Source organism: Bison bison, unplaced genomic scaffold (genome assembly GCF_000754665.1).
Source record: "Bison bison bison isolate TAMUID 2011002044 unplaced genomic scaffold, Bison_UMD1.0 scf7180017864474, whole genome shotgun sequence".
In the NCBI taxonomy this organism is placed as follows: domain Eukaryota; kingdom Metazoa; phylum Chordata; class Mammalia; order Artiodactyla; family Bovidae; genus Bison; species Bison bison.
Genome location: NW_011495035.1, coordinates 2,128,281 through 2,151,016, shown reverse-complemented (window position 1 = coordinate 2,151,016; position 22,736 = coordinate 2,128,281). Strand labels below are relative to the sequence as shown.

Below are 22,736 nucleotides of genomic sequence, written 5' to 3'. Positions count from 1 at the left end.
AGATCTTTTCTCATTTATGGGGCTGCATACTGTAGCACTGCTGCTGCTGCTGCTAAGTCACTTCAGTCGCGTCCGACTCTGTGCGGCCCCATAGACGGCAGCCCACCAGGCTCCCCCGTCCCTGGGATTCTCCAGGCAGGAACACTGGAGTGGGTTGCCATTTCCTTCTCCAATACATGAAAGTGAAAAGCGAAAGTGAAGTCGCTCAGTTGTGTCCAACTTCTAGCGACCCCATGGACTGCAACCTACCAGGCTCCTCCGTCCATGGGATTTTCCAGGCTAGAACACTGGAGTGGGTTGCCATTTCCTTTTCCAATACATGAAGGTGAAAAGGGAAAGTGAAGTCACTCAGTGGTATCCGACTCTTAGTGACCCCATGAACTGCATCCCACGAGGCTCCTCTGTCCATGGGATTTTCCAGGCAAGAGTACTGGAGTCGGGTACCATTGCCTTCTCTGGCTGTAGCACTAGTTTCCATTAAATAAGTAATTGTCATGTATAGGTGCTGTGCTAAGGGTTGTGTTTATCTCACATAATCTGTAGAATTTAACCTCTCTGTTCCTATGTTTCTGTATATGTTAACTGGGTATAATACTGCTTTAAAGGACTGTGAAAATTAAATGAGATCGTGTACCAGCACTGTTCAGTAGTTGTCAGGCAATATATACTCACAAAATGGCAACTTACATTAGTATCTTCCCTATCCCCACCAGCCAGAAATCACAAGTTTTTAGGATACATTTAATTGGAAATGCAGATCAAAGCCACAGTAAGATGTCACTTCACACCCATTAGAATGACTCTTATCAAGAAGACAATAAATAACAAAGAGTTTGTGAGGATATGAAGAATGGTAAACTCTTCTGCACTGCTAGGGGGAATGTAAAATGGTACAACCACTATGGAAAACAGTGTGGAAGTTCCTCAAAAAATTAAAAATAGGGCTGTCATACAATCGAGCAATTCCACTTCTGGGTATGTACCCAAAGGAAATGAAATCATTACCTGGAAAAAATATCTACAGCCCCATGTTCATTGCAGCATTATGTACAGTAGCCAAGATATGGAAAAACAAAACCTAAATGTCCTTCAATAGATGGATGATATATGTGTATATATGTGTATACACATATGTATATGTATGTGTGTGTATGTACACATATATATACACATATATGTATGTGATATACATACATACACACACACAGGGAATAATATTCACCCATAAAAAGGAAATCTTGTCATTTTTAGCAACATGGGTGGGTCTTTAGAACGTCCTGCTAAGTAAAACAAGTCAGAGAAAGACAAACAGTTATAATCTTACTTGTATTTGGAATTTAACATGATCAAACTCATAAAAACAAAGGACAGGTGGGTGACTGCCAGAGTTTGAGGATTAGGGAAATGGGTGGTGTGTCAAAAGCTATAAAGATAAGTTTTGAGGATGTCACATACAGCATGGTGACTGAAGTTAATAATACTGTATTGTGTATTTGGAAGTGGGTAGCAGAGTAGATCCTAGAAGTTCTCAATCACTTAACACCCCCACCACCACTTAGACAAGTAACAGGGAGCTGTAGTAGAATGTGAGAATCTACAGTGGATTGTAAGCACAAGGGCCAGAAATCCTATTGGATCGCCCCGCCTGGAAGGTGGAGAAAGGTGGGTCGAACTTAAACAAAGGGGGAGCAGAGACACAGGTGTTGGACTGCGTAAACTGCAGCTGGACTTCAGTCAAACTGAAATCTATCCTCTCTCAGCTCAGTGTCCCCTTTGTTTGCTGTACGAACAACTCTTTCTGCAAAAGTCCAAGGTTGGCTCAGTTGAACCATGGAACGGGGACATGTCCCTACTGGGGCTTGAAGAAAGGATCAACGTCAGAGGATGATGGTGACAGCATCAGCATCAGATGGTTCACCCTGGGTCGGTAATTGTGAGGGGCTTTTGGAGATCTTCCTGTCTGCCTGCTTGGGGATGGCCCTCCCAGCAGTAGAGACCCAGGATGCTGGTGGCACTCAGAGGCACCGCTGCTCCCTGGGGTCCCAAGGGAAGGATTCCACTACCTGAAGGAACTGGATGAGATTTTAGGAAAAGGTAGAATGTGGTTTTTTTTTTAAGATTTATTTTACTTTTCAAACAACTTTATCGAGATAACTTTGACATAAAAGAGACACGTGTACCCCAATGTTCATCGCAGCACTGTTTATAATAGCCAGGACATGGAAGCAACCTAGATGTCCATCAGCAGATGAATGGATAAGAAAGCTGTGGTACATATACACAATGGAGTATTACTCAGCCATTAAAAAGAATACATTTGAATCAGTTCTAATGAGGTGGATGAAACTGGAGCCTATTATACAGAGTGAAGTAAGCCAGAAGGAAAAGCACCAATACAGTATACTAATGCATATATATGGAATTTAGAAAGATGATAACAATAACCCTGTGTATGAGACAGCAAAAGAGACACTGATGTATGGAACAGTCTTATGGACTCTGTGGGAGAGGGAGAGGGTGGGAAGATTTGGGAGAATGGCATTGAAACATGTAAGATATCATGTATGAAACGAGATGCCAGTCCAGGTTCAATGCACAATACTGGATGCTTGGGGCTAGTGCACTGGGACGACCCAGAGGGATGGTATGGGGAGGGAAGAGGGAGGAGGGTTCAGGATGGGGAGCACATGTATACCTGTGATGGATTCATTTTGATATTTGGCAAAACTAATACAATTATGTAAAGTTTAAAAATAAAATTAAACTTTGATTCAAAAAAAAAAAAAAGAAATAGTATGTGTATTAAGGTATACAGCTTGTTCTCATATAGCTGTACATTGCGAAAAGATCACCACACTGAAATTAAATAGCTTGTCCATCACCTCTATATAATTACCCTTTTGTGTATATAGTGAGAGGATTTAAGATGTATCCTCTTAGAAAACTCCACGCATGTAGTACAGTATTACTGAGTATAGTCATGGTGCCGTAGGTTACATTCGCAGAGCTTATTCATCTCTGAACCTTCCTGGCCTTTGACGAGTACCTTGCTGTCTCCCCTCCTTCCAGCCCCTGGCAACCACCATCCTACTCTGCTTTGAATTCAACTCTTTACAATTCTATTTATAGATCAGATCTTGGAATATTTGCCTGGGAAGGGTAAAGTTTAAATGGAGAAGATACTTGGATGCCAGGTAAATGCAGGCAGAGAACACAAGAGAATTACAGATATGACTGTGACTCCAAGAGTCCTGGGAACAGGAAGATCTGGTTGGGAAAAAAGAAAGCAAGTCTTCAGTGTGGGGAAAAGAGGCAAATACGCTGGGACGTGTGATACTGTGGAAGGCTTTTTCTTTCATCCCTGAGGCAGTGGGGTGCACATTCATCTGTGCCTTTTTGGCTCCAGAGGACTGTGTGTCCATATGCCAGGATTACCCTTGGCCATATTTGGTCTAATCATTGACCTTGGTAGAATGTGAGTATCAAGTTCTCAGAAGACAATGTTTGTTTGTTTTTGTATTTCTCTCCTAACCACTCACTAGACTTGTGACCTTGGGCAAGTCACCAAACCTCACCATCTTAGCTTTTCCATTTTACATCGATAGTTATAAATGTTTCCCTTGCTTGCCTTAGAAATGCTTGGGAACAAAAGAAAAAAAAAAATTTTTTTAAGTGTAAAGCAACTAACTGGCATAGTGCCTGGCACATAGTAAGCAGTTCAGTACATCATTTTTATTTTAGTAATTTTAAACATGGGGAGTTATTAGTTTCCCCTTGCCCCCGTTTCTAGATGTTCCTCATTTCTTTAAGTTCTTATGCAGGTGTGATCTTTGCTGTTTGAAATGACTGCTTTGAAAGTGTAAATTATTAGAAAATACTTGGATTTTTCTATCTAGGCTACCTTTGGCCAAGAGTGAGTAGTTCCAAACTTTTTTTTTCCTAAGTATTCTTTTGGCTGTAGCAGGTCTTAGTTTTGACACGTGGGGTCTTTTAGTGGCGACACATGGGGTCTTTTAGTTGCAGCATGTGGGATCTAGTTCTTCGACCAGGGATCACACTCAGGCCGTTGCACTTGCAGCACGGCAGCTTAGCCGCTGGACCACCAGGCACATCACAATTAGTTCCAAATTTTAGATTATTAGTCCATTTTGGTCTTTCTCCTCTTCCCATTTCTGTTTCTTTCTTTTGTCTTTTATCTCAGCTGAACTTGGTTCTCCCTCTTGTTTCTTTGCCTAAAATTCAATTAAGGAAAGAAAGGTAATTAGCAAAGGTGAATTATTATAAGGGTTTAAGTTCCTTTTAGGGCATCAGAAGTACGTGTGGTTTACGTCACAAGAAGAAGAGGGGATATAGCATCATTTGCTTGGGCTGAAAATAAGTCCAGTGTTACTAGTAAAATCATAGGAAATTCTCCTTTATTTGAGCATGATTCCAGCCTGGTTTTTCTGCAGCTTTCAAAATTAGCAAGTCTCACTCCAAGGTATGAAAAGATAAGAATCTGGATTATTCATAATGAGAGTCACTGGGCTGCACCCTCATAAAAAGCAATTGCAGAAAACAACAGGTTATTACAGTGAGTTCATAGATCCCTTTGATTCATTTATTCTTGCATTTGACAACCCCCCCACAAACCCCGTTTCTACTTTGGAACCATGGAAAAGGACCAGGCCAGTGTATTTACTCATTTTTGGATACAGTCTGGTCCTTCCTTAACAAGGGGAAATGGATTTGCTGCAGCATCCAGCTTAACATTTTAGACATTCTCTAATAAACGTGACTTCTGTTTGACTTCATTGCAATGCTCATGCTGCCTCCAGTCACAGCACCCCAGGCTGTGGTCTTGTCAACTCTCATAAGCTAGACAGGCTCAGGCTTGGGCAGTGCTTGAATGGAATCCTTCCAAACACAACTCAGGTGCCGGAGACTCGGTGGTGGTGATTCAGCGTCTGGCACTGACTCCAGCCAGGAGCAGCCAACGGGGGCCTCAGCAAGGTGGTTATAGGGCCCTATGTTAATAGGTATATGGAGTGAGAGTGTGATGGTGGGGCTTTTTCTCCCCTCTTATATAAGACTTCAAACAGACTTTCTGACTGCTGTGGTCATTAAACTTATTTCAGCTGCTTTTGCAAGAGGATCATAGATGTCCTTTTTCTGTCTTATGAAAATTCCTAACTTTGACCTTATTTGGCAGGAAGCATCTTATACACACCTTAAAATAAAAAAGGTTATTCATAACTGCAAGTGAATATAGGGTTTGCTGACCCTTTTTCTGCTTCCTAAGTTTCCTTTGTGGGTGGGGCTTATAGCAAAATGCCTCCTCCTGTCTACAGCCTTGTGGTATTTCTGTGTCTCTTGTAGTGGCTGCATGAGATGGCGTTTGAACCCTGTAGCATGAATACTTGGAGAAGGCAGTGGCAACCCACTCCAGTACTCTTGCCTGGAAAATCCCATGGATGGAGGAGCCTGGTAGGCTGCAGTCCATGGGGCCGCCAAGAGTCGGATACAACTGAGAGACTTGACTTTCACTTTTCACTTTCATGCATTGGAGAAGGAAACGGCAACCCACTCCAGTGTTCTTGCCTCGAGAATCCCAGGGACGGGGGAGCCTGGTGGGCTGCCGTCTATGGGGTCGCACAGAGTTGGACACGACTGAAGTGACTTAGCAGCAGCAGCAACATGAATGCTGGTAAATCATGGCGTGGTGCAAAAGCACAGCTGCAGAACTGTTCTCCTTCCCAGCTTTTCTGCGGTGTTTTTAAAAAAGAAAAAGGAAATGACATTTGTCATCTTTTCTCCTAAGAAAATACACTCTAATAGATTGCCTGCATTTCCATACATACACAGACACGCTCCCAACTTACCTGTACTCATGTCTTTGCATTATTTGTTAGATTTTAAAGTAAAGCAAAGGATATATGACTATTAAATGTCATAACAGTGATCACCATCTTAGGTATAACTTAATATAAAACCAGGGAATTCCCTGGTGGTCCAGTGGCTAAGACTCTGTGCTCCCAATACAGGGGAGCTGGGTTCGATCTCTGATCAGGGAACTGGATCCCATGTGCTACAACTAAGACTCTATGCAGCCAAATAATTAAAAATAAATATTTTTTAAAAAAAGGATATAAAATCACATCAGTAAGGATGTGGGAAAACTGGCCTTGGAAGTAGATCTAGGGGTTTGAGCTGGTGTGAAACAGTAAAGAAATTGCAGTGGTCCAAGTGGTGGATGGGACGCTGTTTGGTGGCTTCATCTTTCCCCATGCCCACAGGTGGGGCAACACTGCTTATCGCTCTGTCTTTGCAATTAGGACAGTGATGACGATGGGGAACTTTGACTTTTCTGTTTCGTGTCCCTTTTGGTCTTAACTTGAACATGTAGTTTTGGAGAGTTGTAGGAGTGGGATGGTCTCTGCTCCAGTTTTTTACCATGTCTGTACAGCTATTGTCTCATAAACTCACTTGCAGAGGCTGTGGCACATTTGGAGAAAGCCATGCCCTCTAAATACTCGCTGCTCTAGAATACCTTCAAAGTATAGGATGCTTTATGAAGCTGTCAGAGCTCTGAGAGTGGATGATGCTACATAGAACTTTTCTCTTCTAGGTCATTGATCCACATCCAGTACCCCAGATAATGTAAGGCATTGCTTGTCGGCCCCACCTGCTTTTAGTGGGGAGGAGTCAAGCGAATCAACTACCAGTGAACTAATGCACAGAGTCTATGTCTTTATTTGGACGTCACAGATTAGACCAAACAGTGACTGGTGAAAAGGTTCTTGGATGATTTTTCACTGGTTTTTGTGACTTTCTGTGTATTAAAGTTCAAATAGAGTGTGTTTTTGATTGTTATTTACTTAAGTGTTAGTCACTCAGTCATGCCTGCCTCTTTGCGACCGCATGGACTGCAGCCCACCAGGCTCCTCTGTCCATGAGATTTTCCAGGCAAGGATACTGGAGTGGGTTGCTATTTCCTTCTCCAGGGGATCTTCCCAACCCAGGCATCGAACCCGGGTCTCCTGCACTGCAGGCAGATTCTTTACCAACTGAACTACGAGGGAAGCCCCCATGTCACCAGTAATGACTTAAGAGTCTGCTGTGGAGCTATCTTTCTTTGTGTATCTAGTATTTATACAGTCATTAGAATTGAAATTTTCCTTGGACACCTAATATTTTCATATTGATAATGGCTGAATTTCTTCTGTGAGATTAGCTCACTTTTCCATTTTCTTGTGATAACCAAGTTGCTCCATTTGTAAATTCTGTGCATATTGTTTTCTCGACTTTTTGTGACCCCATGGACTGCAGCATGCCAGGCTTCCCTGTTGTTCACTATCTCCTGCTCAAATTCATGTCCATTCAGTCAGTGATGCTATCTAACCATCTCATCTTCTGCCATCCTTTTCTCCTCTTCCTTCATCATCAGGGTCTTTTCCAGTGTGAGGAGGACTCTGCATCAGATGGCCAAAGTATTGGAGCTTTAACTTCAGCATCAGTCCTTCCAATGAATATTCAGGGTTGATTTCCTTTAGGATTGACTCGTTTAATCTCCCGTGAGGTTCAAGGGATTCTCAAGGGTGTTCTTCAGCACCACAGTTTGAAAGCATCAATTCTTTGCTGTTCAGCCTTCTTTATGGTCTAACTCTCACATCCATACATGATTATTGGAAAAACTATATCTGTGACTATTCAGACCTTTGTTGGCAAAGTGATGTCTTTGCTTTTTAATATGCTGTCTAGGTTTGTCAAAACTGTCCTTCCAAGGAGCAAGCGTCTTTTAATTTCATGGCTACAGTCACCATTCACAGTGATTGGAATCCAAGAAAATAAAATCTGTCACAGCTTTCACTTTCTCCCCTTCTAATTGCCATGAAGTGATGGGACTGGAGGCCATGATCTTAGTTTTCTGAATGTTGAGTTTTAAGCCAGCTTTTTCACTCTCCCATTTCACCTTTATCAAGAGGCTCTTTAGTTCCTCTTCATTTTCTGCCATTATAGTGGTGTCATCTTCATGTATAAGGTTGTTGCTATTTCTCCTGGCAGTCTGGATTCCAACTTGTGATTCATCCAGCCTGGCATTTCCATAATGTATTCTTCATATAAGTAAAATAAACAGGTGACAATATACAGCCTTGTCATACTCCTTTCCCAATTTTGAACCAGTCAGTTGTTCCATGTAAGGTTCTAACTGTTGTTTCTTGACTATATATATATATATTTTTTTTTTTTTTGCATTTTTTTGGAAAACTCACTGCCTTGGAATGTTTGCTCTGTGCAAATGCTTCTAGTTCTGTCAGCCACTGTCATTTCTTTTCTTAAAGTAACCTAACAGACCTGCTTTTCATCATGTGCTGGATGCTTACCATGTCCAGAGCAAGGGGGTGATGGAGTTTCCCTGCACACTCATTTCTGGGTAATACTACAAAGCGATCTTCAAACTGGGTTCCATGATGAGTATTCCTGTTAATATGGTCATTAGTTGCTGGAGTTGGACCAAAATAGCAGATTAGGCGAAAAAGCTTTCTAGAGGACTTGAGTTGTCTATAGAGGTTGAAAAATAGAGGAGAGAACATGACTTCTTTCCTACTAAACTTCCCATATGACTTTTTATTGCTGGATTTTCTTCCTACCCAATCTGTGCAATGACTGTTGATTAGCCTGTGGAATTGTCTGAGAAACAAGTTTGATCTTGAGGGGTGGGGAGAATCTAGGAAAAGAAACTAGAGGAAGGGTGGCTGACTCAGACCAGCCTTTGAAGCTGGAAATGGGACAGCTTCTCAGGCATGCAGGAAGCCACCAGCCCTTCTCCACTGGCCAGTAGGGCATGTGCTGTCTTTGTGCTGAGTGCCGAGAGCCTCATACTAGAATGAGATCCACTCTGAACAGCTACAAATGACCTGTAGGAAGAAGAAACACTTGTTCACTGTTCGCAAGTAGTTTGAAACAATTTCAGATAGAGGAGCACGTGGATACATTCTGTTTTCCTGTCCCAGTTCTTCCTCAGAAAATAAAAAAAATGTGTTTGAGCTCTTAAGAATAGCTAATTAGTAACATCCTTGAATCTTAGCTCAATTCTAAAATTATTCTGGCCAACTGATTGAAAGCTCTGTTTATATAAAATTGTGTCCCATAGAATCTTCTGAGAATCTTGGATTACAGATAGCAGCCTATGACAAGTTGGCAAACTTATCCTGTAAAGGGCCAGGCAGGAAATACTGTAGGCATTAATAGTCTCTGTCACAAGTACGTAACTGTCTTTTGTGGCCTAAAAGCAGCTATAGGTAATATGGAAGCAGATGAATGTGACTGTGTTCCAATAAAACTTTATTTGTGGACACTGAAACTTACATTCCATGTTATTTTCACGTCAAAAAAATTTTTTTTGTTGTTATTCTCCCAACTGTTTAAATAAGTAAAAACCATTCTTATCTCATGGGCTGAACAAAAACAGATAATGGGTTGGATTTGGTCCCCGGACTAAAATTTGCTGACCCGTGACCTAAAATGCAGCCACAAAATTAAAAGATGCTTACTCCTTGGAAGGAAAGTTATGACCAACCTAGATAGCATATTCAAAAGCAGAGACATTACTTTGCCAACAAAGGTCCGTCTAGTCAAGGCTATGGTTTTTCCAGTGGTCATGTATGGATGTGAGAGTTGAACTGTGAAGAAAGCTGAGCGCTGAAGAATTGATGCTTTTGAACTGTGGTGTTGGAGAAGACTCTTCAGAGTCCCTTGGACTGCAAGGAGACCCAACCAGTCCATCCTAAAGGAGATCAGTCCTGGGTGTTCTTTGGAAGGACTGATGCTAAAGCTGAAACTCCAGTACTTTGGCCACCTCGTGCGAAGAGTTGACTCATTGGAAAAGACCCTGATGCTGGGAGGGATTGGGGGCAGGAGGAGAAGGGGATGACAGAGGATGATATGGCTGGATGGCATCACCGACTTGATGGACGTGAGTTTGCGTGAACTCCTGGAAATAATGATGGACAGGGAGGCCTGGCGTGCTGCAGTTCATGGGGTCATAAAGAGTCGGACAGGACTGTGCGACTGAACTGAACTGAACTGACCTAAAATGCCACAGTGCTTCATATTTTTTTAAGACTTCCATGTGTCAGTACTGATCTCAAGCCTCATGATCAAGTGTGTTACATTAAAAAAAAAAATTATTTTCTTCTACTGGCTTGCTTTTATGTATATGCACACGTTTACTCAAACCATATTTTAGGTAAACACATTGGTGTTTCTTGAAATATGATAAACATCTTTTTTGAATGTCAGCTACTTTGATCAACATGCTAAACATAGTATACCTCATAGGATGCCTCACCCCCAAATATAAGCACCTGCTATGAACTCGAGATGTAAATACCTCAAAAGTGGCAAACGTGCTTATGTAAAATGTAATTTGTAAATAACAGATGGCACTTATTTACTAGGAATGGGAGGCAGTGATGAGAATGAAGTCATCTGGAACCAAAAGAATGAAAAATGCATCAAAATTGTCCAGGTCCCCAGTTAGGGTGAAACTGACTAGCATGCTACCAAACTACAACCCAGCCCCAGTCCCCCTGAGTCTCTGTGCCCAGCGTAGGCTGTGGTCCCCGGCGTGCCTACCACAAGGTGCCTCCAAGAGACTGAGGCCTCAACGGCAACCAAACAAGAGAGGGAGGCAGTGTATGTCTTCTGTTCCTGTTAGCTCGCAGGGCGATTGATTTTAGCTTTTGAAGAACGATAAATAGAATTGTGTGCAGCTGGGCTGTAAGTGGCTGGCTTTATCAGTTGCCTCCATGCTGACATCTTCAACCTGTATCTTTACTGTAACCCACAGGCCTGGCCTTCAAGTACAGCACCACGTTATCCAAGGCCAGGCGATTGTCACATCTGTTCTAAAGCAAGTGTTGACTTAACCCAGCCCAGGAAACTGCCACCGAGAGAAAAAGGTCTCCAGAGATTGTATGGGACCTTTTAAGTTACTTACGCCAACAGTTGGCCTGCAACTTGAGTCACAGCTGAAACCAGTGTTTTACAAGTTCTTATTTATTCATATTCTCTCTCTCACACACACACAGTAGCTATGTGTATCTTTATTTGGAAGCCCAAAGAATCTACTTGTATCTTGAAACAATATGTCTTAAAGAGACCTTTCTTCAGTCACGACTGAGATGCTATTATAAAAATATAAAAAAATCCATCCTCATTTCTTAGCTGTGTTGGGACACATCTCTGAGGTTCAGGCAGTAGAATCTGAGATGAAAGACATGAATCTCCTTTTCATGATTTTGGTGCATGAAACAGGTAAAATTCACTATCAAGTCAGCATGTGTGGGGAACAGATTGCATCCAGGTCTCCGATGCAGTTCCCAAATGGGATTCGACCTGTCATTCCCATGTTTTTCTGACAGTGACTTTGACAGTAAGCATCTTAGACTCTGTACACATGGTAGATACTGGGGATTTGTATGATAATGATGATAATGTCAAATACATAGTCTCATACACAAAGGATTTATTTTTCTTCTTTTTGGTGATTTAAAATCCAGATTACAGTGATTTAAATATCATGGGAATCCGAAAAGCAAATACCCTTTAATGATTGATTTCATTGCACTTTATAAATTCTAATAAATTAGGCTTTCACATTCTGGCTGAGACCTCAGTTGACTTTTTTGAAGGGTGTGGAGTATTAGTGCTTTGCCCCACCTTTGTTCTCATATTGATGAGGAGGCCAGGGAATTATTATGGGATAATTCATAACAGTTCATATCAAGATAAATAATTCCTTGCACTAGCGTTGTCTCTCTAACCCAATATTTGAAGTTGTTTTCCCTGTTTGTGTTCATTTTGAGGACAAAATCTGCTGTTCAGTTGCAGAGTCATGTCTGACTCTTTTGTGACCCCCATGGACTGTGGCCCACCAGTTTCCTCTGTCCATAGGATCTTACAGGCAAGAATACTGGAGTAGATTGCCATTTCCTTCTCCAGGGTATCTTCCCAATGGTGCCAGTGGTAAAGAACCCACCTGGCAGTACAGGAGACATAAGAAACGCGAGTTCGTTCTGGGTTGGGAAGACCCCCTGGAGGAGGGCACAGCAACCCACTCCAGTATTGTTGCCAGGAGAATCCCATGGACAGAGGAGCCTGGCAGGCTAAAGTCCATAGGGTCACAGAGTCAGATACGACTGAAGTGACTTAGCATGAATGCATGCATTACACATTTTCATCATTTGTTATTTCTTCAGTAGTTTGACTAAAATTTCTTTCATGTTCATACAAGATCCTCAGTCTTTTCTGTTCCTGTGCTTCTATCTTTAATTCTCTTCTTTGCTGGGGCTTTTGTCTGAAATGCTGTGAAAAGGCTGGCGCTCTTAACGTGACTATGTAATTCGATATATCCCATGTTGGGTCTGAAAACTATGTTCTACGCATAAATGACTTTTCCCTTCTTCCCAGCAGGAAAATTGCAAGGATTCCAGTAGCTAATTTTGAGATGTATAGAGCCAGCTCAGTAAACATTTGTTGAAAATTTAACTTTGAGTCCTATGCTTTCTCTTGTTGAAGTGCATTTATGAGAACACGCTCATATCAGAATAGTTTCTTTGTGTGTATCAACTTTTTTTAAGGACACTTAATAGTATGCCTTTTGCTTAAATGAGAAGCTTATTGTATAGATTCTCTGAGAATTGAGTATTTGAAAATCAAATTCCTGCTCTCCAAGTATTTGATGAAACATGGTAAATTATTTTAACAAATATTTGTGGCTCTGGAGTTGCCATTACTCTGATTTTCTTGGCTTGATCCCTTTTGGTCTTAGATGGACCTTACTTTTCTCTTCCCCACCATATCTTTCTCCACACATTCTTTTCACATTCATCTCCACACCTTCTGTCTGCCTTTCCAACTAGTAGCCAGACCCTTCTTTGCTTACCCTGGGAACTCTGACGGTAGCAATTAAAATATATAACACTTCCCTTTCCTACATTAAAAAGCAGTAAAACCTTCATGTGAAATAACTAAGGGGACATACATAGTAGGAGGAGGGGTTCTTGCTCCTGCAGGCACCTTGCAGTGGGGACTATTTTTCTTATATGATATAAATGAAATCTTCACTCTGCCCACTTGTACACCTACGCATGTACTGAGCGTCTCCAAGGAGACAAGGAAACCCGGAGTCCAGTGATGGTGAATCCTCCTCAGAGACAGCAGGCTGGAGTCTCAGGCAACTCTCCCAGGCGTCTTGGCTTCCAGATGCCCCTCTCAGACAGCCTCTCTTCCCGAGGCTCTCGCAGGCAGTCTTTCTCGAACATGTCTCTCCCTTCCCAGACGCAGTAGCCTGTCCACTCCATCCGAAGGGCTGGTCGTGGTGAGTTCACTAGACGGAAGGCTGCTGAAGGGACAGTAAGGGTGGGTGCAGCAGGGAGCTGGGACAGGAGGGGTCCATCTTTCCCAGAATCTTTTCTTTGTCACCCATTGATTTATCTGTGCTTCATTTCATTGCCTCCCTTTGCACCTCTTAGACACAAAGGCACTGTACAACCTTCCGTAGCATCTTAAAAATGTTTCTTGTGACCACACTACAGTCATAAGCTCAGTGTAATGAGACTGTCCTTTGAGGAGTAGTAGTCCTCTTGCTGATTAAACATTTTTAGTAATCTTTTCATGAACATATACCCCGACCACTTGCATTGCCCTTCCCCTGAGTTGACTGCATGGGAACTCCCACACCACCTTGCCTCCCCCCACTGCACCCCGTGTCTCTCTTAACTTTTCTTGGAACTGTAAACACTGTTTTCTTACATAAATGACATCTGTTCCTCTTTGAAAAATATACTACCATCATAAGCCCATTTTTCACTCTTTCTAAGATTATAGTGTCAGATCTTTTTGATACGTGGACCACATCTTTGTTTGAATCTTCCAGGCACAAATAATTGTCGTGTAGAAACAATTATTGATGTGCTCCCCAGTGAATCTTGTCCTGTCTCTAAACTCCAAGCGCATCATTTAACAGACCTTCTCGACATCATCTCCGTGTGCACCTTCTTGGCTCTCAGCTGAATTGATTCGGATAGCCTAACTTGCCATGTGATTTTCTAGCGAAAGGTCTGCAAACTTCTGGTTTCTGTTGCCAGCCCTGCTGTCCTCTTTGGAAAGGTTGAGCTAGATGTTATTCCTAATAAATCCTTTGTCAGTGAATGACCTCACAAAGGTTTATTGGTGACATATTTTTATTTTTTTATTTGAGCTTTTTTTTTTTAATAGTATCTCTTATTTTTTTTTTTTTTCGTTTCTGGCCACACAGCATGTGGGATCTTAGTTTCTTGTGCAGGGATCTAACCCACGCCCCTTGCGGTGCACGCATGGAGTCTTAATCACTGGACCACCAGAGAAGTCCCTTTATTTGAACTTGAGGAAAGATTGCTCAGTCATGTATTCTGCCCTTTGGAGGAACCTCCTTTTTTCCCTCTAGCATTAGCTCTAATTGCTAGCACCTCCCCAGTTTCTACCTTTAAGTAAAAACTAGCCCATGGTATACACTCAAAAGACGCATTTGTTTTCAGCACAGTTTTGTTCACAGGTGTATAAGGTACCTTTTGAGCTGACCTAGAGGTCAGACCAAGTTTTTTCTTACATAGTCCATCAAGGTCACCTCGTTTTGATCTTCCTTCACAAATATCTTTATCTGCCAGGTGGTCCACCACTTACTTAGCTTTTCCTTTTTATCTGGACTCAGATGAGGTGAAAGTGTTACTTTCAACTTGAGTTCTCAAGCTCCCTCAAGAATTGGAGAAGGATGAAGGTACCTTTGAAAAGAGCCCTTTAGTGTCTCTGAAATTCCTGACTTTGCCCTGCTCCTTTGTGGCCTCTCTCTGCCCTCTTTCCTCCACGTCCCAAGCATTAATACTCTACATTGCATGTCAGATTTATGGTATTAATCCATTGTCTGCGTAGATGGATTGCTATGCCCGAGGAATTGCGAACGAAATTGGCAAACTCCAAGAAAATGTATCCAGATTCTGGAAAATTTTCCAACTTAGACTGATGGGAAATTTGATTTGCTGTTTTATTTGCCTGGAAATGGAAAAGTCAAGATCTCATCCTCATGTGTCCTTCCTGGAATCCTTTTTTGTGAAGGAGCCTCTGAACCTATGTAGTAAGATGAATGTTTTCCTTTTATTTTTCCTTCCAGGCGCTTCAAGTGGCAAGACAACTTCTTCTCCAGCAGCAACAGCAGCAGCAAGTTAGTGGGTTAAAGTCTCCCAAGAGGAATGACAAGCAGCCAGCCCTTCAGGTAAGTAACAAGTCTTATTTTTTTTTTTTTAAGTTGATGTTATACACTTTGGGATAGCTGATAAACCATTCAGAAGTGGATTGTGTTGAGAATTGCAAATCATGTAAGGAAATCTTCTGCAAAGGAGAAGTGCATTTTCTTTTTGTTTGTTTAACAGTAGCGCATGACACTTTGGGAAGAAAAATGTCTGTTCAACCAACAGTTTTGTTGTTGGGAGTAAGAAAATCTAATGAGACAATTTAATCGATGGCTGAGGAGTTGTTGGCATGGGTGGCTTGTTAGGCTGTGTGGCTTACCAATGGGGAAAAGTTCCTAGTACTCACATATGTCACTCATTCTCTCATGATCTGTCTAGAATTGGGACACACACACACGTTACTTCAATGCAGTGGTTTTCAACTGGAGTGCTTTTACCCCTCAAAGGACAGTGGGCAGTGTCTAGAGACATTTTTGGCTCTCACATCTTGGGGGGAATGGGTGCTTCTGGCATCTAGTAGAGAGAGGCTGAGAATACTGCTAAACCTCCTGCAGTGTACAGGACAGCCTCCCTCAAGAGAAAACTAGTCAGTCTAAAATGTTAATATTGTCAAGAACGTACTTGGCTTGAGGAAGATAGAGTATTTTCAATACACCTAGTAATGAGTGTAATACATCCTCTATTCTTCAGTGGGTGTTTCTCAGATATTTCTAAATTATTAATAAAAATCAGCAAGCAGTCTGTATGTAAAGACTAGCAGCTTCTCATTTCAGAAACTTTAAAGGCAGGAGTTAGCAGACTGGAAGGCGTGAGTTCACAAATATCTACTTTCAATCTTTGACTTGAAGCAGAAAATGGTCATAGACATTTCAGAGAAACTTAATTCGGTGTATCTGTGCTCACAAGCAGGACAGGGAAGGCACTTGCAAATACCAGGCAGCTCATCACTACTTTCAGAGCTAAGAGTGGGCACCCCCCTAAATGGGAAACAATATTGAGTTTCCCACACTGAACATGCTAGAAAAGAATTTATAAGTGGAAGCTGGTGGGTATAACTTGATGCTGATTAAGATGACCACAAGGTCAACCCAGAATCTAGCTTGGGTTGACTTTTTTCAGATCAGAGAGAACCAGGGTACCAGTCCCTAAATTATCCTACAAAGATCAAACTGACCTTGGACCACACGTTCTAGTTCTTCTACATCTGCCTGTAAATTGTCACTGTCTAGGGCACATTCAGCGTGATACAGAGACACTTTCTTGGCACAGTTGAATCATAGTGTGCATTGATTCCTAACACTTCTAAAAGCAGTGGTTTGGAGAACCACCGCCAACCCATATGCCTTTTCGTGAGTATGAATGCCGGGGACATTTTTAATGAGGTCCAGTGCCACTGAGGTCCCATGTCAGGTGCTATAAGCAGTGCTTTGTTGTGCCGATGTCTTAAGAACAGCTCTGGAGGATGAAATATGACTGTGTTGACCTTTCAGCTGTGAGCTTATTTGTCAGGATTCAAATAAGTTGAAAGGATCAAACTGAACAGTTTCCGTAGTCAGACTGGGAATTGTGTTTCAGAGGTCAGCAGTGGAGGCCACATTGCAGATTCCAGAACATAGCCAATTGTTGGTACATATTAAAGTACTGGGGCATCTCCTGCAGACAGAGACACAATTAAAATTCTAATTTATTAATGTATACAGGGAGCTAGCCCAGCCTGTCACTCAGTGATTCAAATGACTGTCCATTCTTTCGGCCTCCCCCTCAGAGCTCTCAGAGCCTTAAAAATACTATGACTCCTCTTGAATTTATCAGATCTCGAATGCATTGGGAAAATAACAATATATTATTGTTGGGGGGGGGGCACAAAATTTTACATATAGTAGTGTTTTGGTTGGAGATCATTTTAAAAAGCACACACAAAAATGGTCTAATAAACTGCTCTTCAGTGTTGAGTTGTATTTTTTTGGACCAGACTTATTTTCTATTTACTTTTTTAATTATATAAGGCCTGTTTAGATAAGCAAAGGGCAAGATGAATGAAGTTCCTTTAGGGCTAAATATATGAAGTCAAGTTTTAGGGGATTTCCTTTGGAAGGCGTTTTCCCCTTCTTGCCTGTTACAAGGTTTTTAGCCACCAGAAGAGTATGACACAGAGAGCTTTGTTTTTCTTGGCAAAGGACAGTATCAAAACCAGCCTCACACATTCTGCTGAGCCCTTCAGTCTGTAGGAAAAGCGGGGGACAAGGGGGCCATGTTGGATGCTGAATTAGCTAAAGACGATTTCTGAGTCCTTTCCTGTCCCTTCAGTGGAAGAATTGACAAGCAAAGAATTTAGACCAGATTTTAAGAGTTGCTTCAGGGGGGAGCGGTTGACCTGTGTGTGTGTGTGTGTGTGTGTGTGTGTGTGTGTGTGCACACCTGTGCATAATAGTCTGTGTCTCCTCAGCTGCCTGGTAGGGTCATGCAGATTCACGTAGTTTTATTCGATCGCCTGGCCTTCCACAAACAGGAAACATTTTCACTAACCGAGGCCACATGGCATGTTACCTTGCTGTAAAAATACGTATGTAGACTTGGTGATTCATGGAAGGAATAACCTTCACATTTAAATATGTCTTGCCGAGCCATGTCCTTGCTGGGGCATCTCAGCCGGAGTGGCTCTGACATGAAAGGGAAATCCTGCAGCAGATCCTAACAGTACTCCTCTCTGATCTCGTTACCCACCCCCCACCCGCTACCTAGACCTATTTTAGTGAATTTCAGATCTTCCGCACAGAGGAAGGCTTGACAGGGAAGAAGGATTTGATCTGCTGATAGCTTGAGGAAAAAAAAGAGAGAAACCCAAATCCCCAAATATACTGTGACTCATATTTTAAGCAAATCTCACACTTCCCTGCTTTATGTTTGGCAGCGCTCTCCAGTTTCACAGGCTGATGATACAAACAAAAGAAAATGGAAAGTTAAGAGGAGGTTATAAGTGGTTACTCGACAGAGATCACAAAATGTAGTCAAACATCATTGATCTGGACTAATTTCAGCAAAATGAGAGTAAATAAGCGAGACATGACACTCTTTGCAGATACACGTACTGAACTAAATCTGAGCGGATCGCATTCTTGGGTGACATTGTAGTTTATTGTGAAGGCATGAATCGGATACAGATACTGCTTCTGAAGTTCTGGAAAAATATTCTACTTAGGAACCTAAATAGCTCCTTATTTGGTCTATTAATTTGCTTTGCAAATTTTTTTATGAATGGTATGAGTGAAGATTGGAAATTGTCCCCATCATAAATTCAGCCTCAGAAGGATTTGAATTAATTAAATGCAACTCAGCAAATGTTAGTGAAACAGCTACAACTTGCGGGACATGAGGCTGGTGATCAGAGCTGCAGACCTGTCTAGGAGGCAGACCCTGCCTGCAGGATGCTTTTGAGCTGTGAGAGAATTAACCAGGTTTTGCCGCAAGAAGAAAACTGTGTGTGAGTAAAAATAGAAGGCTTGCTTTTATAAATATTTATCTACTTCTGAAGATAGCTAAAACAAGTGAAATAAATGCTTAACAGTGCAGGTGTGCTCATAACCTCGAAAATGTGTAATTTTACTGGCTGAAGATTAATTTGTGAGTAGATGAGCAATTTTATTGATCACATTTTGGAACTTTGACCACCGTTTCTGGGTAGTAATTCATTTGGGTTCTTTAAGCATTTTAGTTGTTGGCACGAGGACATAAACTGGAAGGAAATCAAATGACACATTTTCTCCTAAGAAAGTAAAAGTACATGTGTATTCTGGCAGCATTCACATTAAGAAAGAAAGTAAACCTTGTGTGTTGCTTACCGTGGAGAGCTGACCACAGTTTCAGGCCATATATAAAGAACTTGAACTTGAAACCAGTCGCCTGATACTTTTCTCTCCTGCCCATCCCCTCCTTCCAAGTTTATCTCATATACAGGCCCTTCATACAGGGGGCTATTTCACTGGGAGGAGAGCTGGTGGAATCAACTGGAAGGTCAGCCTTTTCATCCCTTTAGAAGCTCAGGATTATAATGAGGACTCTGGCTTTTAAGTGGAGGAGGTTAAAATGCAAGATTCAGCAGGTGTTTTTTTAGCATTTTTATTTGCAGTTATATAAAACATGCTTTAGGCAGCATTTTGCTTGGCATTAATGTCACATATAATCTTAGTACCTCGTATCATTTCCACGTTATTCACTGAGGAATAAATTGGTAAGAGGAAACCTTTAAAGGAAACTATGATTTTATGTGGTAGATACTGAAATGGAGTGGTTTTGAAATACTGACACTTAAAAAGTATCCTTATGCAATGAATTAGTAAAGCGTGCAATTCAGGAGAGGGAGGCAGATTTTCTCTTTTAATGTCTGGAGTTTTCACTGTCTAGAATTGGTATCTCTGGCAGGAGACTGACAAGAAGTATTGAAATTTTGGTACCTTTTAAGATTTGGTTACCACATGACTTTGGAGAATCCTCAAACCCCCAAAAATATGTTGTGATAAGAAACAATAAGAAAAGATGTTTTAAAAAAGTTACTGATTCTTTCAGATTTTGCACACCTTTGAAAATATGATAGAAACAGGGCCCCTTTCTAGAAAAATGCACATGCACACAGAATTTTGCATCATTACAAAGGTTTCACAAAGTTCAAGAAGTCCATCTGTTTGCCAAGGTTCAGTTATCTTGCTGGAAAAAAATTATTTTTTTTCCCCAAAATAGTGTTTTGTCTTTGGCACCAAACCTCATGTGAGTTATGTTATAATGAGGTCCCTCATTTTTGCTAATTCAACTTCAGCTGTATATAAGGTGACCCTATGTCTGTCCAGAACTGCCCTAGTCTATGCCTGTTGACTGAGTGGATTTATTAATAACTCTGACTCTTAAAACTATCCCAGCTTGTACATTGAATTATATGATACTTGCTTACACGGATCTGAACGTTCAAATGTAAGTGTCATGCTAACATTTGAAGTGTAAGTGTGTCTTTGTCACCACGTGCACATGTTTTCATATGCAAAGATAATTAAGGTTCATGAACTAGCTCCATAGCTGTTTTGTAGCGTAGGGAGTATCATGAAACCGTTCTGTGGAGGAGAAAAAGTGGAACTTCAGAGAGGTTAAGTGACTTGCTACAGAGCACACAGACCATGACAACGCAAGGCTAAGAAGCCAGGTGTCTTAAGACTATAGGCAACCAGAATGCTACCTAGAAGTTAATTATTCCTTGTCCTTCAGTGTATATTTACTCAGCATCTACTGACTGCTACGTTTTCCATCAATAAACAAATTTATTATTTTTTTCATATCGTAAGCAAAAATAAAACTGAACCAACAAAAACTAATCTCCACTGTAAATATGTAGATTTCAATTAAGAGACTAAGACTTGCATAATTATCCTAATTGTCGTTCTGTGGACGTGTATGCACGCACACACGTGTGTAGATATCACAGCAGTGAACAACAGCAGAGAAAAGTTATTTCTTATTCTCCAGCCTGAAGTGCCCTAAGAGCTTCCATGTGCTGGAACATGGAAACGGTATGTTATAATCATTGTTGGGGCGAGGAGGTGGGAAGGAACATAGGGGAAAAAAAACATACTTGACTGGTCAAAAATGTGTAAATTGCTGACAAAATGGCACGTGTAATTAAGAGTGTTCCTACCATTTTACCTTGTGGTTTACACCTCTAGTGTTGAAAAAGAGAGCGACTCCCACCTCGCTAATTACCATTATCACTGAAATGCTAGGGTTGGAGTCATTAGTTCCATGTGCATTTAATTAGAGGAAGGCTGAAATTGGATTTAACTTATTACTTTTTCATGGATCACTTTCTTGTCATCACTTCAAATTGGATTGCAGCCCCAGGTAACTAATTATGAGAGCCACAGGATCAAGAGTGGAAAAAAAAAAAAAAAAGGTAATTAGGAATAACACTGTTGGACCCTTGCTGGTCGTCCACTTGTGCTTCGGGAAAAGGGAGGGAGGGGGAAAAAAAAAACAGTCTGAGCTGTATTTTGTAGTATTACAGATTAGGGGGTTAGAGGTATGGATGATTGCTGAGCATCATGGGAGTCTGTCACCACCCATAGTGGTTTCTATGATATACAGCTGAGTTGAAGATGTCAAGTCGACATGGTTCCACAGTCAGCTCCCTAATACCTAGATTAAACTTGTAAAAGCAACAGATTGCTTGTAGGTATGAGGCATCTCAACAACTGTGTCGTCTGCGGCCTTACATATATGATTACAACAAAGCTGTCAAGATGCCTCTGAGCCAAATACAGAATATTTTAAGTACAGGGAGTTAGAATTTAATGAACATATTAATGTTGCAGAAACATCATTCATATCTGACAGGAAGACATATCAGTCAGCAAAGCAGTAAGGTTTAGGGTTTGTATATCGGGAATTTTTGTCAAAGTTTCCAGCCGACCATTTACTTAACTTCTTGTTTGTTCCCCAACCCCCGCCCCCTGGCCCACCCCAATGTTGTGGATAGGCTTGCTGACGTTCTGTTTCTCCTTCCGCCCCCATCGAAAATACTTTAAAATAAATGATATTGTTTCCATGTGCAGAGCAGAATTCAGAACTGCAGGCCATCAATTTTATTGACATCGTCTGAAAAAAATGTTGATGACAGTTGGAGGATGTGAAAGGATTGGATTTTTAAAGTTGCTGGTACTAACCGTGGCAAAAAAAAATTGAAATGTAATCTTATTTAAAAAAAAGGCCTGTGAAGTAAACTCTCCTAAGAAGGGCATCTTCTTTGGTAGACTGTGATAGGATGGTGAGAAATCTTGATATCAAGCCTGATGGTTGCCATGATGCGGGGAAGAAAACTTCCCAGAGAAGTGAATCACCAAGCAAAGATGGCTCGAGTTTCCTTAAGTTGTTTAAAATTGGTTTTAATGTTCTGTTAATGTAAGCAAATAATCATGATTCAGTCTTGGGTGACTTTCAAGCCTGGGTAAGTGAGGCTGGCTCATTATTTTCCAAGGAGTCTAGGGAAGTGTAGACCGTGATGTGCCCACCCAGCAAACGCCAGACCATGAATATTCCCCAAGTGAGAAAATTCTCTTCCTGGAATTATGAGTCCTTTTCCTGTGTGAACCTTCTAAGCAAAATCTCAAGAACCAAAATAGTAATCATCAAGTCTAATGCAGAAAATTAAAGCTTTTTTTTTTTTTTTTTGGAACATCTTAAGTTGATTTAGAAATTTTGTACACAATATTCGTCTGTGGTTGAAAGGGGCCATACTGAGGTCAAGTGATGTAGTGTTTTCCATTTTTCCATATGAGCCTCACAGTGTGTGATAAAAGCAAACTCCTTTATTTTGTAAGTCTGCAGGAATTTCTGATGAAGTGCAGAGGTCACGTTCCCTGTCAATTTGAGTAGCCAGCATTTTTTAACTACTGTTTTTTCTTCCTTTTTTGTGTGTGTCTTTTCTTCCCT

At 41.3% G+C, this 22,736-nt stretch overlaps 1 protein-coding gene across 3 annotated transcripts in view; it reads left to right on the top strand.

Moving 5' to 3' along the window:
- Positions 1–22,736, top strand: part of FOXP1 (forkhead box P1) — a 738,073-nt gene that overhangs the window by 569,754 nt on the left and 145,583 nt on the right. For all 3 annotated transcript variants that reach the window (XM_010861997.1, XM_010861996.1, XM_010861998.1), the window contains one exon: positions 15,191–15,292. In XM_010861997.1, the coding sequence (XP_010860299.1) occupies positions 15,191–15,292 (102 nt within the window). The remainder of the gene's footprint in view (positions 1–15,190; positions 15,293–22,736) is intronic.